The sequence below is a fragment of the Balaenoptera acutorostrata genome, chromosome 13, assembly GCF_949987535.1.
Source record: "Balaenoptera acutorostrata chromosome 13, mBalAcu1.1, whole genome shotgun sequence".
Taxonomy (NCBI): domain Eukaryota; kingdom Metazoa; phylum Chordata; class Mammalia; order Artiodactyla; family Balaenopteridae; genus Balaenoptera; species Balaenoptera acutorostrata.
In genome coordinates this window covers 52,994,238-53,011,020 of record NC_080076.1, presented here as the reverse complement: position 1 = coordinate 53,011,020, position 16,783 = coordinate 52,994,238, and the positions used below count along the sequence as shown (strand labels likewise).

At 42.7% G+C, this 16,783-nt stretch overlaps 1 protein-coding gene across 3 annotated transcripts in view; it reads right to left on the bottom strand.

Annotated features, from left to right (window-relative positions):
* The window catches only part of TMEM241 (transmembrane protein 241), a 107,331-nt gene that overhangs the window by 78,742 nt on the left and 11,806 nt on the right, over positions 1–16,783 (bottom strand). For all 3 annotated transcript variants that reach the window (XM_007197627.2, XM_057526748.1, XM_057526749.1), the window contains exon 4: positions 5,607–5,688. In XM_007197627.2, coding sequence (XP_007197689.1) covers positions 5,607–5,688 — 82 coding nt within the window. The remainder of the gene's footprint in view (positions 1–5,606; positions 5,689–16,783) is intronic.

The window sequence follows — 16,783 nt, the reverse complement described above, 5'->3', positions numbered from 1 at the left end:
AATCACTGCTAAGTCCAGCGTCATGAAGTTCTCCCCTTGGAGCCCAGCTTTAATAAGTCATTTTATAAGGGTTATGGAAAACATCTTTAGATGGAGCAGGAACATAACTAAAATACAGAGGAGGGGGTTATTATTTTGCCACTGCGCCCACATCTTAAGTCATCCTTGCAATCGGACTCCGATCACCTCTGATGAGAAAACCACGTGAAAGAGGAGAACTGCCTCTAACCACAGAGACAGGGAACCTTAGGGGAAGGGTCTCCATTCTATTGATAGATCAACATTTACGTTCTTTTCCCTATGGATCCAAGATCCCTTACATGATATTGGAGCCAAACCAAGCGGGAGGGAACCCACAGGCTCCAGTTTGCTTAACTGAGTAATTTCATTCCACGCGAGTCTGATCATCCGTGTGTGTTTCCTCACCGACACCCCCGGCCAATCTCTATTCCATTGTGTTGAGTGAAGACAGAAACCCTGACAAGCAGTTAGGGAAGGCTCAAGATCAAAGTGCTGGGTAGGAAACCAAGGCCAGTCCTGTCCAGATGCCTCAATTTAGATTTGCAGAGTCTTCCAACTGCTGACCCTAAGCAAGAAAAGAGCATGGTTTGAGCAACCAGATCACCAGCACTGGGGTGGCTTCTCCCTGGCAAGCTCCTGAGTGTGAGAATCTGCACATCTGTTCTAAACACTCGCCAGCACAGGCTTTGAGGCAATCTTGTCCAGCTGAGAAGGGCTGCGGCAGGGAAATTATAATAAGAGTAACAACGACTGGTTGAAGTTGTCCTGTCCCTCCAAAGACTGACATTCATGCCATCAGCCCTCATCACTGTGACCTTATTCAGGGCAGGAAAGCTGGCGAAGCAGAGCCAAATTAGCCCATGTAGAAGGGAGGACAGCCACACGGCTCCTCTCCCCTCCTCCCAGCTCCATCCTGATGGGCTCATCTCCTTTGCCTGTTGTGATTTAGGGAGGAAAGAGGGTAAGCGTTGCTGATGAACCACTATCGTTGGACGGGCTTGAGTTTGCATCTCCGCTTTAACATTTACTAGTCGGTGACCTTGGCCAAATAATTTGCATCTCAGTTTCCTCATCTGTAAATGGGAGTAATTAAGTCCAACTTCATATGTCATGAGGTCTGACAATAGGAAGTGCCCGGCACACATATATAACGCTGACCATTCACGATGCCTGTTCCCACGGTGAGTTGTGTGTCTCTCACGGATTCCCCTGGAAGTTCTTCAAGGTCAGGAAGCAGGTCTTATTCCTCATTAAGCCCCCAGAAGTAGATTCCCCAATAAATATTTGCTGAATGGAGAGCCACAAGAATAATCTCCTTCCCTTAATTCTATCATTCGGTTGTGAGTTCCAGGTAGAAAAATCAATAAAAATAACTGTCCCCACCTCACCTGTGCAGAGTTAAATCAGCTTGCTCTCAGGAGTTGCACATCAGAAGAATAGCTTCAAAGTCTTGTCAGAGAAAGGAGGCCTTTATGGAGCAGAGCAACTTCCTAAGTGTTTGGCATAACAACACACCCACGGATGTTAACTGAGCGTGTTTCCCCCAGGTCCTCGTGGATTCGTGAAACTGCCAGCCTGGCACCAGCATACTGACACGGGTTTTCCCTCTAACACAAGCTGTACGAGTGCCTCGTGTTTCGTCCACTCTGTAAATTTTTAAGCAACTATGTAAAAACAAAAAACTCAGAAAACAAAGAACAGATGCTGGGTCGAGTGATTTCACTAAAAAAAAACATTAATAAGTGTCTCCTTTCTGTCCTCCTCCCACGCTCATCGGGTATATTTGGTTTGGGGTTGTTTCCCTTTGCTCAGAGTTTGAATTTGCAGCAGCTTCCTTCTGCCTATGAGAGAAGTCTGTGCTCTAGGCCAGGGGCACTCAAATGCGGTCCCTCCAAAAGATAAGGAGCTCGCACAGAATATAAGTCAGTGCACTGCTTCCTTCCTCAAAAAGTCCTGCTATGAAAAAAAAAAAATGTCAGCTCAAACTAATCAGTGTGTTTAGTGCCAAGCGTGATGTTCATTCTGGCACAATCTCCTTACAGACAGGTAACAAAGAGCTCACAGGCTATCACCTTCTGTGGACCACACTCTGAGAAGCATTGTTCCAGGTTACAGAACTCTCTATCTGCCTGAGACGTACTAGACTGACATTTACAATGGACTTTTGAGGGTTTTTTGGCCACCTAGCCAGCCTCCTTATCCCTTCCTTGGTAAAAAACTCCAATATAAAGCATCTGCCTCACCCTTTCTCAGTCTGTGGGTCCAGCTGGGGATCCTGTATGACCAGGGCTGGCCAAACAGTGCTCTGAGTCTCTCCAGTCACAGTGAATGGTTCAGAAAAGTCATGATCTAGGACTGGTCAATCAGTGTAAATCCATCCAGCTTTTAGACCTGGGATGGGCAGTGGACCTGACTGATGCAATCAGAGTGAATTGTAAGACTCATGCAGAAGCTACAAGGAAGACAGTCTTTCCATTAGACTTAAAGCTGTGAGGATGTCAGCCTGAAGTCAACAACACCCATGAGGCGAGAGCCTGGCTGTGAAATGAAGCAAAGACAGAGAGCAGAACTGAAAGAGAGACAGAAGCGGGATTCTAAGTAGGTCATCGGAACCTCTGGGTCAAGCCATGCCTGAAGCAGTTTCTACACTATGACTTTTCATTAACGTGAACCAGGAAATTTCCCTTTACTTAGACCAGTTGGTGAGCTTTCTAACACTTGCAACCAAGAGTCTCAAGTTTATGCATGACTACTGTACCCTGGGCTCATTCTACAATCCATATACATTGATCCTAAAGAGACAATCTGTAAAGGCAAAAGGTGGGGAGTCAGAAGAGCTGCCATTACCTGGGACTAGAGACAGGTTACCAAGACTTCCCACACCTAAGTGTTTTCCTCTGCCAGGTTATTAACATCTGCCTCACATATCAGGTGACTGTGAGACGCACATGAAAAGATACAAAGGAAATCACTCCGGAAACACATAAAAAAGCACTATACAAACAAAAAATTATTATCATTATTAGCACAACACCTTAGTTATTCAAACTTCAAAACTCTGGCATCCATAACTATCCAGAGCCTACAAAAAATTTCAGAAACTTTTGTACAACAATAGATTGTTTTTTGTTTTTTTTGTTTTCCAGTCAAATCCTATACTCTGCTCTAGAAGACGAAGCTCCCCCTGCAGGCCAGAGGCGGTAAAGTGAGACCATGGACTTGGAGGAGTCTGACAGCATCAAGAGCGGCAGCTGAGAGCCAGCCTGGCCCCCTGTTCTGGGCTCAGCACCAACGTGCTCTGTGTCTCACTTCTTAGGTCACCCAGGCTATTTTCTCCCCCATCGCACACATCATCCCATCTACTCAAGCTTATGAATCATGAAAGAAAAATGATGATTTAATTTAGAAATTATCGATTTAATTTAGAAATTATCCCAGTTAATTCTCAGCTACTATTTTGCAGCTTTGGAGTTGTCCTAACAATACTATTATTATCCAGAGAGGCAGATTTTGTTTTTACTGTTTTCAGATCTGAGGCCTAAGGGGCCAACATAACAACAAACTTTACGTTAAAAGACTGAATTGTTTGAAAATTTCGCATTTTTTCAAACATTAGAATACAATCATTTTCTGATAGATTAAAAACAGCAATTAGAGTATAAAACCATTCCTGAAGACCTAAATAGATGTTTCTCCAAAAGAGACATACAGATGGCCAACAAACACATGAAAAGATGCTCAACATCACTAATCATTAGAGAAATGCAAATCAAAACTACAATGAGGTATCACCTCATACCAGTCAGAATGGCCATCATCAAAAAATCTACAAACAACAAATGCTGGAGAGGGTGTGGAGAAAAGGGAACCCTCTTGCACTGTTGGTGGGAATGTAAATTGATACAGCCACTATGGAGAACAGTATGGTTTAAAAAACTAAAAATAGAACTACCATATGACCCAGCAATCCCACTACTGGGCATATACCCTGAGAAAACCATAATTCAAAAAGATACATGCACCCCAATTTTCATTGCAGCACTATTTACAATAGCCAGGACATGGAAGCAACCTAAAGTTCCATCAACAGACGAATGGATAAAGAAGATGTGATACATATATACAATGGAATATTACTCAGCCATAAAAAGGAACGAGGGCTTCCCTGGTGGCGCAGTGGTTGAGAATCTGCCTGCCAATGCAGGGGACACGGGTTCGAGCCCTGGTCTGGGAAGATCCCACATGCCGCGGAGCAACTAAGCCCATGTGCCACAACTACTGAGCTTGCGCGTCTGGAGCCTGTGCTCCGCAACGAGAGGCTGCGATAGTGAGAGGCCCGCGCACCGCGATGAAGAGTAGCCCCAGCTTGCCACAACTAGAGAAAGCCCTCGCACAGAAAAGAAAACCCAACACAGCCAAAAAATAAAGTGAAATTCTTTAAAAAAAAAAAAAAAAAAAAAAGGAACGAAATTGGGTCATTTGCAGAGACATGGATGGACCTAGAGTCTGTCATACGGAGTGAAGTAAATCAGAAAGAGAAAAACAAATATCGTGTATTAACGCATATATGTGGAATCCAGAAAAATGGTACAGGTGAACCTATTTGCAGGGCAGGAATAGAGATGCAGATGTAGAGAATGGACATGTGGACTCAGCGGGGGATGGGGAAGTGGGATGAATTGGGAGATTGGGATTGACATATAAACACTACCATGTGTAAAATAGATAGCTAGTGAGAACCTGCTGTATAGCACAGAGAACTCAGCTTGGTGCTCTGTGGTGACCTAGGTGGGTGGGATGGGGGGTGGGGTGGGAGGGAGGTCTAAGAGGGAGGGGATATATGTATACATATAGCTGATTCAATTTGTTGTACAGCAGAAACTAATACAACATTGTAAAGCAACTATACCCCAATTAAAAAAAAAAAAAACCTTAACTATATGAAAAAAAAATGTTCCTGATTTTTAAGCCATGTTCTGAGACTCTGGTCAATGCTGATATTTATGGATTCTCCTTTGGTGGCAAAATAACTAAATTTTTGGAGTTCCGTATAATATATAACATAACTGGAAGAAATCTGTTCCTCACAGTACCCTCCTTTGAGGAGCTCAGTCCTGGGGTCTGGGTGGGAGGACAGAATGAACACTTGTTTCACTAGTGTCCCCTTGTACTGGGCATCAATTCCGTGCCAAGCATGCGAACCCACGACTAAGCCCAGCCCACCCAGGCCGTGTTACTGATGGGCAGGGTCACGGTCCCCGGAAGCAAGGAGCAGACTGAGCCCACCCTCCCTGCTCCCAAGGATGGGGTGTATCCACGCAGAGCAAGCTCCACAAATATCACTACTCCGGCTTCCTGCATCTCCATCTTGTAAAACAAGTCGGTCCTTCCCTGTTATCTGGTTATCTTCAATTCAGGGAGTGGGAGCGCGCCACGTTGGCCTCAGCCCCAAGACTTGTTCTTCAATCTAGCTGTACCATCATTAAAGCTGTTGCTTTGTCCCCTATTGATCCAAGGCGCAACAAGTTAAAGGCAAAGGGGAAGAAGGGAAAGGGACTGTCCCCTCCAAAACCTCTAACACTTACCAGTCTGGACAGTGCTCTGGAACCAGCATAGATGATACACACAAACAGCACTGAAGCAGGAAGCCATGTCAAAACATCAGATCTGTAAAAGGGAAAGAGGCCATAGATTCCTGTCACTTTATGTCCAAAAGACCTCGCTGGAAGGTATGACCCTCCCATACACCAAATACAGCACTCATGGTTGTCTAAACATCCCCAGGTGACTTGTGAAGCATGATTCGCTCTGTATCATTGAGAGGGACGGAAGCTGACCAAGCCATCCTGCCTACAGTCCGTCACTCAGCCAACGATGTGGCGTTACTGATCCCACAATCGGGCACAGACGAGCTGGAGATGGAAAAGGTTTCCTGCAGGTTGGGAGAAAGAACAGATCTGATTCTTTTTTTAAGAAGCAGTGAATGTTATTCTTTGGAATTTAAGTAGCTGGAGGCTTTGAACACATGCCAAATTATTTTTAAAAAATTTTAAAGGCTATTTACCTAGGCAAGGTACCAAACAGCTCCGGGGAACCAGAACAAAAGGAACCACAGTGTGAAAGGATGGAATTGAAAAGAGTGCCTGAACTTGAGCTGGGTGGCCATGTGCTGAGCCTCAACCGTTAACCTGGGATGCCAGTTTAGGGAATCTCCAAGGACTTCTCAAGGGCACATTTCTTTGATTCCCTTGTGGCCACACCAAGAACTGCTTTTTCTTTTTCTTTTTTTTTTTCTTTTTTTTGGCCACACTGCGTGGCTTGCAGGATCTTAGTTCCCTGACCAGGGGTCAAACTAAGGCCCCTGGCAGTGAAAGCATGGAGTCCTAACCAATGGACAGCCAGTCCAAAGAACTGCTTTTTCAACACAGTTTAGAATCTTGCTCTCCTCAGAATACCTTTCCTGTAGTTTCAGTTCTAGACTGAAAACCTGGGGGAAGAAACTTCATTTTCTTTTTTGCACAAATCACAAAAACAGCTACTGTGCAGTTTCCTTGTTGACAGCAGATGAACCGGACCAGTAGTGTTAATTCAGATTTAAGAAATTATCTGAATCTTGGTTTGAGTAAACTTGTGATCTGCATGCAATATTAACTAGATTGGATAGCTTTTATATTTTCATACGTACACATAGGCTCTCCCCACCCTCATCAACATCCATTAGTTACTGAACTCTGTGAACTGGCATTGAAACATTACAACAATGTTCTGTTGCACCAATTTTATAAACTTTTACAGTGCAATACGTGTTATTTTTCAGAGACAAACCAAACTTTAATTTCTCAAGGTTCATGCTGTTTGCTTTAGCAGCATTTGATGGTGGATCTTTTATACACATTTGTAATAGATGAAAAATAAACCAGATTGCAAATGCTTTTTCTTTCTTTTTTAAAGAAAACCATGTACCAAGTTTTTTAGTCCAAATTGTGTAGGATAAGTTAAATTGCATTCTAATAACCAACATGAGTTTATTTCTGTAAGTACAGTTATGTTGAAATAAAGTTTTAAAAAGCAAAAAAAAAAAGCAAAATCCCAGTCTTTCCATAGAGTACACATCACTGAGGGTGCAACTTGCTTCCCCCATCAGTTACAAATGCATTCGGTTCGCTAATTCAAGTTCCCAGAGTTATTCTAAAATAAATATAAATTAATGAAGCCATTCCAGCAGGATATAACATAATAATCCCAAGTAACTCAATGAACTGCTCTCCTGGGATGGAGCCTGTTCAAGAAGTGTTCTTTGTTAATTTTATTAACATGGGCAGGCACTCTATCATCAGACCTGCTTTTGTACAACTTCCCAGGGAACAGGGCATGAAAACGTTTCTAGTCTCAGATAAGACCTTCGAACCCTACTTCTTGTATATAGTCATTCAGCCAAACTCACAGCAACTTGCAAGGTGCTCACAGCGCCAGAGTTAATATTAACAGCAGCATCAGGGACTTCCCTGGTGGCACAGTGGTTAAGAATCCGCCTGCCAACGCAGGGGACACGAGTTCAAGCCCTGGTCCGGGAAGATCCCACATGCCGCGGAGCTATTAAACGCGTGCGCCACAACTACTGAGCCTGCACGCTAGAGCCCACAAGCCACAGTTATTGAAGCCCACTCGCCTAGAGCTGGTGCTCCGCAACAAGAGAAGTCACTGCAATGAGAAGCCCGCGCACCACAACGAAGAGTAGCCCCCGCTCTCCGCAACTAGAGAAAGCCTGCACGCAGCAACAAAGACCCAACGCAGCCAAAAATAAATTAATTAATTAAAAAAACAAACAAACCACCAAAAAAACCCAGCAGCATCACCAATGACATTTTTTGAGCCCTTGCTACAAACCAGGCACTGTGCTAAATGTTTTCTACACTGTAATCTTTTTAAAATCTGTGGGAGTTCCCTGGTTGCCTAGTGGTTAGGATTCCAGGCTTTCACTGCTGTGGCCTGGGTTCAATCCCTGGTGGGGGAACTGAGATCCTGCAAGCCGTGCAGAGTGGCCAAAAAATATTTATCTAAAAATAGATAAATAAAAAATAATAATAAAATAAAATCTGCGCAACAATCTCACGAGGAAAGTATCATTATTATTATTATTATTACCTCCACTGTGCAGATGAGGAAACCGAGGCACAAAGAGTTTAAGTAATTTGTCTATGGTCAGAAAAGCTGGTAATGGCAAAGCTACAATTTGAATTCAGGCCTGTCTGACTTAAAACCTTGCTTTTAACCGCCTCTCGTACTTCACCCTCAAGGATCTCATAATAATCTAACGTGAGACAATGATATATAAATAAATAAGTTGCAAACACAACATGATTTTGCTCTGGTAGCAGCTCAAGCAGCTAGTTATCTGAGAAATATTCTGCTATTACTAGTCCTGCTGCGATCACAGACATCTGTACTTCTAACCAAAAGGTGAACAAGGAATGGAAATGCCAGCCTCCATCCTAACGGGCCAAGCTAATACCGACCAATTGCTACTCTTCTAGGAAAAGACTTTCCCATTAGACATTAAGGGCCAAGTCCCATGGCCTGCTGTGCCCTAGAAGGAAGCCCAGAGCATGTACTGTGGGGAACATGATGAGGAAAGAAGGAAGGTGTGTGCAGGGTGAAACAGAGGCTGGCCCAGCTGCGGCAAGCCCGACAGACACTTCAGGATGGAAGGTCAGTGAGGCCCTAGACATGCATGCTCCACCCACTCCTAAACAAAGAAAACTCCTGCGACTCGCGTACATACTCTAGGAGACGTCAGGGTATCTGAATGGCCATGGACGTGAGGGAAAGAAAACAGCGCTGGGGAACCTCTTGTATTTTAACCCCTCTGTCCTAAAATACAAAGAAATGACTTCAGAAAGAAAGTTTAGGCAAAATTAGAAGATATGTATAAATGTAAATTTTTCTGGGGAAAAATTTCTGAAAAGGAATTGCGACCTTTGAAAACTTAAGATGTACTGCGAAGTTTTGTAACATAAAAAATGCGGGAAAAATTTCCTAATTGTAACAAATTCTTTACAGCCAAAGACTTTTTATCCCAGTGAAACCATTTAGGACTTCTGAATTCCAGAACTGTAAGATAACAAATCTGTGTTATTTTAAGACAAAAAAAAACCCTTCCATCTCTGTAAGTACTGTAAGTACGGAGCATAGCACAAGGTCTGACTAAATTTTCCTCTATATCTTACTACTAGAGTAGAATTTTTCTCTCAATAAAGCATAAGTTTCTTTTTGTTGTTAAAAAAAAAAAAAAAGGAAGAACTTCAACCAGAAAAAATATACACAGGCTGCTCCAGGAATTAGAATTTGGACCTCTGGCTTCCAGGTTTTCCACGACTTGTAAGTGTGATCTTACAACATGGAGGGGTCAGACCTTTCAACAGCTACCGGGGCAGATAAAATTCATGATGACTGAATTTTCCATACTCTTCCAGGCAGTGTGGAGACAAGGTGAGGACCAGCTACAAGGGCGGTGCTTCCTTGTGTTTTTGCCATCTCTTGAAGTATTTCTTTAAAATCCTTTCTTCAGAAAGAAAGGAAACTAATTTTTACATCCTAGTTAGGTCTGCTAAAATGAGGATTCTTTCCTCAGGAGATATAGCAATAAGTGATGGAAATTGTACCTGGTTCTGGGCACTGGAGAATATAATCTTATAACATTCACATGGTTGCTCAAATCTTTGGAAATTATAATTAGCTCTCTTCACTCCCAAGGAATGTTCCAGCAGTTAGCTGAAAACTTTAACCAACAGCCCTAAGGGATGGACAAACTTCACACATGTCCCTGGGCTGTGCCCTTTCTTCTAGGTCAGGGCATCTAGGGCTGGGATCATCTAGGGGTCATCTAGGTCATCTAGAGGTGGGAGTAGGAAGGATGCACAAGTACAGAGCAGGAGGCTCTGTGTAGTAGAAAGAACGTGGTCAGGCAAACCTTCCTATTTAGAAGATTTATATCCAACTCTAAAGCTAGTTGATTTATATCCCAACTCTAAAGCTAGTTTGCAGTGAGAGCTCAGTTTTACATTTATAAAATGGGGATAAGAATGCTCAGAAGGCTATCGAGACAATTAGCTGAAAGAATGAATACGCAGCACTTGGGGTAGCACGTGGCACACTGAAAACAACAACACTCAATAAATGTTCTCCTTCTGGCTTATCCACACATAACACCAAGTTCAGATGCCACTAGGAAAGATTGACAGATCCACCTACATAAGATGGCCAAAACACCATAAAGAAAATGAAAAGATGATTAGCAAACCAGGAAAAACACTGGCAACATATAAAACAGGTTGGAGCTTAATATCCTTGATGTATAATGAGTGTTTACAAATCAATAAGAAAAAAACCAACTCCCCAAAAGAAAAAAGGAAAACATTCAAAGGACAGAAATAGGTAATTTTCTCTCTCCTCTTCCTGTCTGTCTGTGTATGTGTGCGTGTCTCTCTCTCTCATACACATACACACACACACAAGAAACACAAATGGCCAATAAACATGTGAAAAGTTATTCAACCGCCCTAATACTAAAAGGACTTTAAAATAAAACAATGATATACCAAGTTTTGCCCAAGAAACTAGTAATTTTTAAAAATGGTATCTTATATAGGGGGTCATAAAATTAATGCCTTCATATACTGCTGTGGGATATAAATTGGTACCTTTCTGGAGGCTACATATGTACTACTTGACTACACTTTATTATTTATTATTATTGTTGTTGAGGTATTTAAAGATTTCTATGGTGATGCTTCCATTTACAAGTGGAATAAAACTGCTTTTGACCTCATTGTTGATCATCAAACATTCTTCAGCCTGGAGCCCTCCCCCTCCGCATACCTGCATGGTTCACTCCTTCACGTACTCAAATCTCTGCTCAAAAGTCGTCTTAACCATGAGTCCTTCTTATCCACCCTATATAAAATAACAACCCCCCCCATCCACTGGCCCATACTCAGGCACACACATATACACATTATCCACTTACCCAGCTCTATTTTTCTCTACACCTATTACATCATCCAGTTACATTTTTAGTTGTTTCTTGTCTGTCTGCATCAATTAGAATGTAGCTCTATGAGGGCAAGGATTTTTGTCTGTTATGTTCATCATGCACCGCTTACACCTAACACAATACCTGGCATATACAGTAGGCACTCAAATACTTGCTGAATGAATCACCATGTATTATTTTTGTAACTTAAAAAAAAAGTTTTCCCTTCTCTTGCTAGTTTGGTACAAAGCAGCAAGATACATCAGGAAACTGCAGTCATGACCCTAATTCACATTTCTTCCTCTGCTTTTCTCAAGCGCTTCAGAGACTTTGCCCTGAACAGAATTGCTGGTGCTTACAGCTAATCAGTTGTCAAAGGCAGGGATGCAAGCAAAAAGTTCCATATCCTGCCATCTGCCTGTTTGAAATGGCCCCAATGCGAGAATCCTAAGAATTTCAAATTCAATAAACATTTGTAACGATCATGGTGTAACCTATAACTGTGACAACAAAAAACCAACTGCATTAAAAAACAAACATGTTTTTCTTCAATAGACATGAACTTAGAAACTTGAAATGGAGGCAGTTATTTTGTTTCCTATAATAATTTATCTCTTTTTCTTATTAAAAAGTGGTACCTTCCATGTTAGAAAATTTTGAAAACACAGATTATCAAGAAAAACATTATAATTACAATCCTACTACCCAAAGATAACCACTGTTAATACCTTGTTACATCTCCTTCCAAACAGCATCCATATGCACATATATGAACATTTCAACAAAAATGGGATCCAATTGCACAGGTTGTTTTATAACCTGCTTAACATCTTTCCATGTCAAAACAGTCATCCCCAATTTATTAATACTTGAATACCAGGCTACTGCTGGACATTTAAGCTTATCCTAGGTTTTTACTATTCTAACACAGTAATGATTATCCTTGAATATATTCTCTGCTCATATTTATGATGTTTTCACAATGTTCAGAATACATTTCCTGAAGTGGAATTGCTGTTCAACGATACACACGTTAAAGTTTGTAACTGGTTACAGAATTGCCTTCCAGAGACGTTATACTGACTCATTCTCTGCTATGATCTGCATGTTTATGTCCTCCCAAGAATCATATGTTGAAACCCTAACCCCTAGTATGATGGTATTTGGAGGGGGGGCCCTTGGGAGGTAATCAGGTCATGAGGATGGAGCCCTCATGATGGAATTAGTGCCCTTGTAAGAAGAGACACAAGAGAGCATGCCTCCTCTCTCCATCTCTCTCTCTCTCTCCCCCTCTCTCCCTCCCACACACACACACTACCACCATGTAAAGATACAGGAACAAAGCAGACATCTGTAAACCCACAAGAAACCCTCAACAGAAACCAACCACACTGGCACCCTGATCTTGGACTTCCCAGCCTCCAGAACTGTGAGAAATAAATGTCTGCTGTTTAAGCTACCCAGTCCGTGGTCTTTTGTGACAGCAGCCTGAGCTGACTGAGACGCTCTTTGGCAGCTCTAACACTGCGTGATTCTGAGACACTCAACAGCCTGCGCATTAGGAACAAACGAGGCACATCTATTAAGGCGCCTCCTCTCCACCTTTAATTCATAAGGTGGCACCATCTGGGCCTTCTGTGCTGGTTTATTCTTACATTGTTCTACGTGCCATCAAAGGAGGCAAGAAGGGATTAAATCCTGAGGAGGTCCTGACGGAATCTCGAGTCTCTGTGGTGTGAGGGCTGAGCCGGGGGGGGGGGGGGGGGGGGGGGGGGGGGTGGGGGGGGGGGTGTGTGTGTGTGGGGGTGTGTGTGTGTGTGTGTGCGCGCTACAGGGTCTGTTTTGAAAATTGTGGTGATACGCAATTTTTCCTACGTGAGTTATAGGCACAAATGTTGCATCTTGTGTGCATCGCGTACTTTTTCTTTTCTGCTTGTGCACTCTCTACTGTCCCTAAGAACCCTGATGAATAAAGCATTTTACAAGAAGCTAACAATAGTCTGTTGGCATGAATCATAAAGCTGTTGTTATTGAGATGAAGGCTAATTAAATTAAAACATTTGTTTTTCAAATAGAGAATGCATTATTGAGGGAACATCTGCTCCCTGAAAACACTCAGTTTATCTGTTCATGGGAGCCTGGCGGGATCCTTGAGCTGAATTCTTAAAAATTTTCTGCGTTATACTGACACCTAGTGACCTCAAAGCAGTTTCCAAATGTGAAAATAACACCTGACCAAGATACCAGAGTTGATGTGTTGACTATTGATTGGCACTGCCTAAAACAGTAACACACCTTATAACTGTAAAATCGGTATTTGCTTTACAATTCAAAAGGACTTCTGCATACATTAACTTCCTACTTACAGAAGACGCCTAATTTCATCTTTTTGGTCCATTCCTGGTGAATATGGTCCTCCAAGTGTCTTACTCCCTTTTCTCGCTGCTTCCTCCTATTCTTAGACCTTTCTCCTTCATTCCTTACTGTCTCCCTGACTCACAGAGGGCCACACTCCCTTGTCCAGCTCTAATATTACTTAGACCCAAGAACCCTGTGATGACACCGTTTCTCAGAGAGGATAGCTTAGAGCCGGGAGGCAGCAAACAAGGGCCCGCGGGCCAAATCCCACCTGCTGCCTGTTGCTGAAAATAGCATTTTATTGGCACACAGCCACACCCATCCGTTTACGTTGTCATGGCTGCTTTCCCGCTACAACAGCATATTTGAGTAGTTGTGACAGAGACTGCATGGCCCACAGAGCCTAACACATTTACTTTCTGGCTCTTGTTTGCTGACCCTTGATTTAGAGTAAGGCAGCTTGGGTCCCAACGTCTGGAACTTTCGAGTGGTGGTACCCTCGGGCGCCTCACCCCTCCCCTGGGAGGACCAAGGCTGGATGTGCAGTTAAGTGAGCCTTAGGAGACAGATTGCAGGCATGGCACAGAACAGAGAAGTCAGTACTAAGAAATATAGTCCAAAAAAGAAAAAAGAAAAAGAAATATAGGCCACCCAGGTCCCCGAATAATAAGTGAGGCAGGATAGAAGAGGCACATATCTCATCTCTAATAGATGTGAGAAAGAAAGAAAACCCAGTACAAGCACCTTGCTCGTGCACAGTCCACGAGGGCCTGCAAATCCAAGCTAATGTGCAAGACATAACTCCTTTGATCTCAGTCTGGGGAGGTTTACATTTCACACCATGGACTTAAGAGGCCAGAAAGGGTTATATGGACTCAGAGTGACTTCCACACGTGGTGTATCTATGACAAATCGTGAGTTCAGCAGACTCCTATGCACTGTGGGGCGTGGACATGACCTGCAGGTGTCAAAGGTCAAAAAATCCCATCCCGAGAAAGACAAACACTGCATGGCATCACTTATACGTGGAATCTTTTTTTAAAAGTCAAACTTATAGAAACAGAGAGTAGAAAAGTGGTTGTCAAGGGCTGGGGGGTGAGGGGAACAGGGAGAGTTTGGTAAAAGGGCACAAACTTTCGGCTGCAAGATGAATAATGTATATTGATTACTCAGGAATGATGAATAATGTATCCTATGAGGATCTAATGTATAACATGTTGACTACAGTTGATCACATTGTACTGTATAACTGAAATTTGCTAAGAGACTAGAACTTAAATGTTCTCACCAAAAAAAAAAAGAGATAAATATGTGAGGTGCTGGATGTGTTCATTAACTAGATGGTGAGAATCTTTCACAATATATACATACAGTAAATCATCACATTGTACACTTTAAACATCTTAAAATTTTATTTGCAAATGATACTTCAATAAAGCTGATACTTCAAAAACTCCTGTCCTTTTACCATCACTGGCCTCCTGGACTCCCCCCAGGTACCACCCCAATCATCACACCAACACCAATCAGCTTTTATTCAATATTTTATCCTTTTGGTGGCTCTAAGCATGTTTCCTGAGGAAGTTTTGAAAGTTCACTGTATTATCCCAAAAAGTAATTTCAACATATGTACATATGTAAAGCATTCCTCTGGAGAGAAAACAACTGGGAAGAATATCAAAAATACATGAATTTGAGAGCTAACTTTCCTCTGTGAGCAGAGATGACTTTTTAGAAAACTATAAGAGTCACTCAAAATGAAATATCAATACATCACAACATGATTTGGGAAATTCCAACCACCAGTAGCTTTCATAAAGGTGGGCTAGCTCACTTAAAAAACAATAAATAATCAATAATTAAAAAGAAGTACAATCTCGACCCTGATTGTCTCACTATTCATTTCTTTAGGGAGAAGGCTGAGTTAATTTGGAGGTTTTATCAAAGATATTCGTTATGCTTCCCCAGCAAAGACTCTTAATGTAAAATTATGGCGTGAGGGCTTCTTCATCTATTAGAAATCTCTGGTCACAAAGGTATTATGGCATAGGTTTTTTTTTTTTTTTTTTTTTCAACAATTGGTTTGTTTTTTTTGTTTTTTTTTTTTTTTAGTTTTATTTATTTATTTATGGCTGTGTTGGGTCTTCGTTTCTGTGCGAGGGCTTTCTCTAGTCGCGGCAAGTGGGGGCCACTCTTCATCGCGGTGCGCGGGCCTCTCACTATCGCGGCCTCTCTTGTTGCAGAGCACAGGCTCCAGACGCGCAGGCTCAGTAATTGTGGCTCACGGGCCCAGTTGCTCCGCGGCATGCGGGATCCTCCCAGACCAGGGCTCGAACCCGTGTCCCCCGCACCGGCAGGCAGACTCCCAACCACTGCGCCACCAGGGAAGCCCCTGGCATAGGTTTTTTAACTTAGAATTTCTCATACTTGAAAACATTGAGAATCAAAATTTTACTCTCATATGCATAGTGGACAAAAAGTGGCATGTAGGTTAAAGATTACTTTCAAAATGTTTTTATTTAAACATGCAGCCTGGTAATATAGGTGCCAGGAGATGGCATCTGAAGTCTCCAATGAAATCATGCCTGAGTCGGTCCTCAGCGATGGTTCTAGAATCTAACAGAGTGCCACGGTCTCATTGTGCTACCAGACTTCCAGTCAGCTGAAACAGGTCACAGTGTTCATTTAGGATCATGTTTTGGAAATACAAAAAGCTTTCAGCACAGGACTTCCAACATCTGCTAGAAAAATCACTTCAATGCTCTGCAAAGTCTTGGCTACAACAGTTGCCACCACATAATGACAAGCTTGTGACTGAAAACCAGTGCTATCTTTCCCAAGACAGAGGCTTCCAGAGCATCAACCAACACCCGGTGATAACAACTGGCTGCTGGGCAAACATCCTGGGAGAAGAATGATTCCATCAGATCACTGGGTGGAGTCAATACGTGATGTGGCCAGAGGCTGACCAACACAGCAAGTATGGCCTCTTTGCAATGTAAGAAACATGGCGTCAGGGTCTGCGACTTGTTTGCAAGGGAATCTGGGATTCTGCTGCTGTGCTCCAGGCTACTAGGACAGTCTAAGTGAGCTCTCTATGGCATATGCTATTAAGGACCAATTGGGGGCCCACCCTCCAGCCCCATCACTATAACTCCATGATGACATTCCATCATGCCATCAGGGACTCCAAACTGTCTTCCAGCTGTTGTTTCCATTTTTAGTAGAGCCCAACCTCTGCTATCTCTGCACAAGTACACAGTCACACAGCAAAGCTGGGCTTTGGTTCTCTAATGACATCATTGGAAAACCAAGCCCAGTAGGAAACAGTAGCCACAGCAAACACAAACCCAGCCCCGGCACACACGAAGG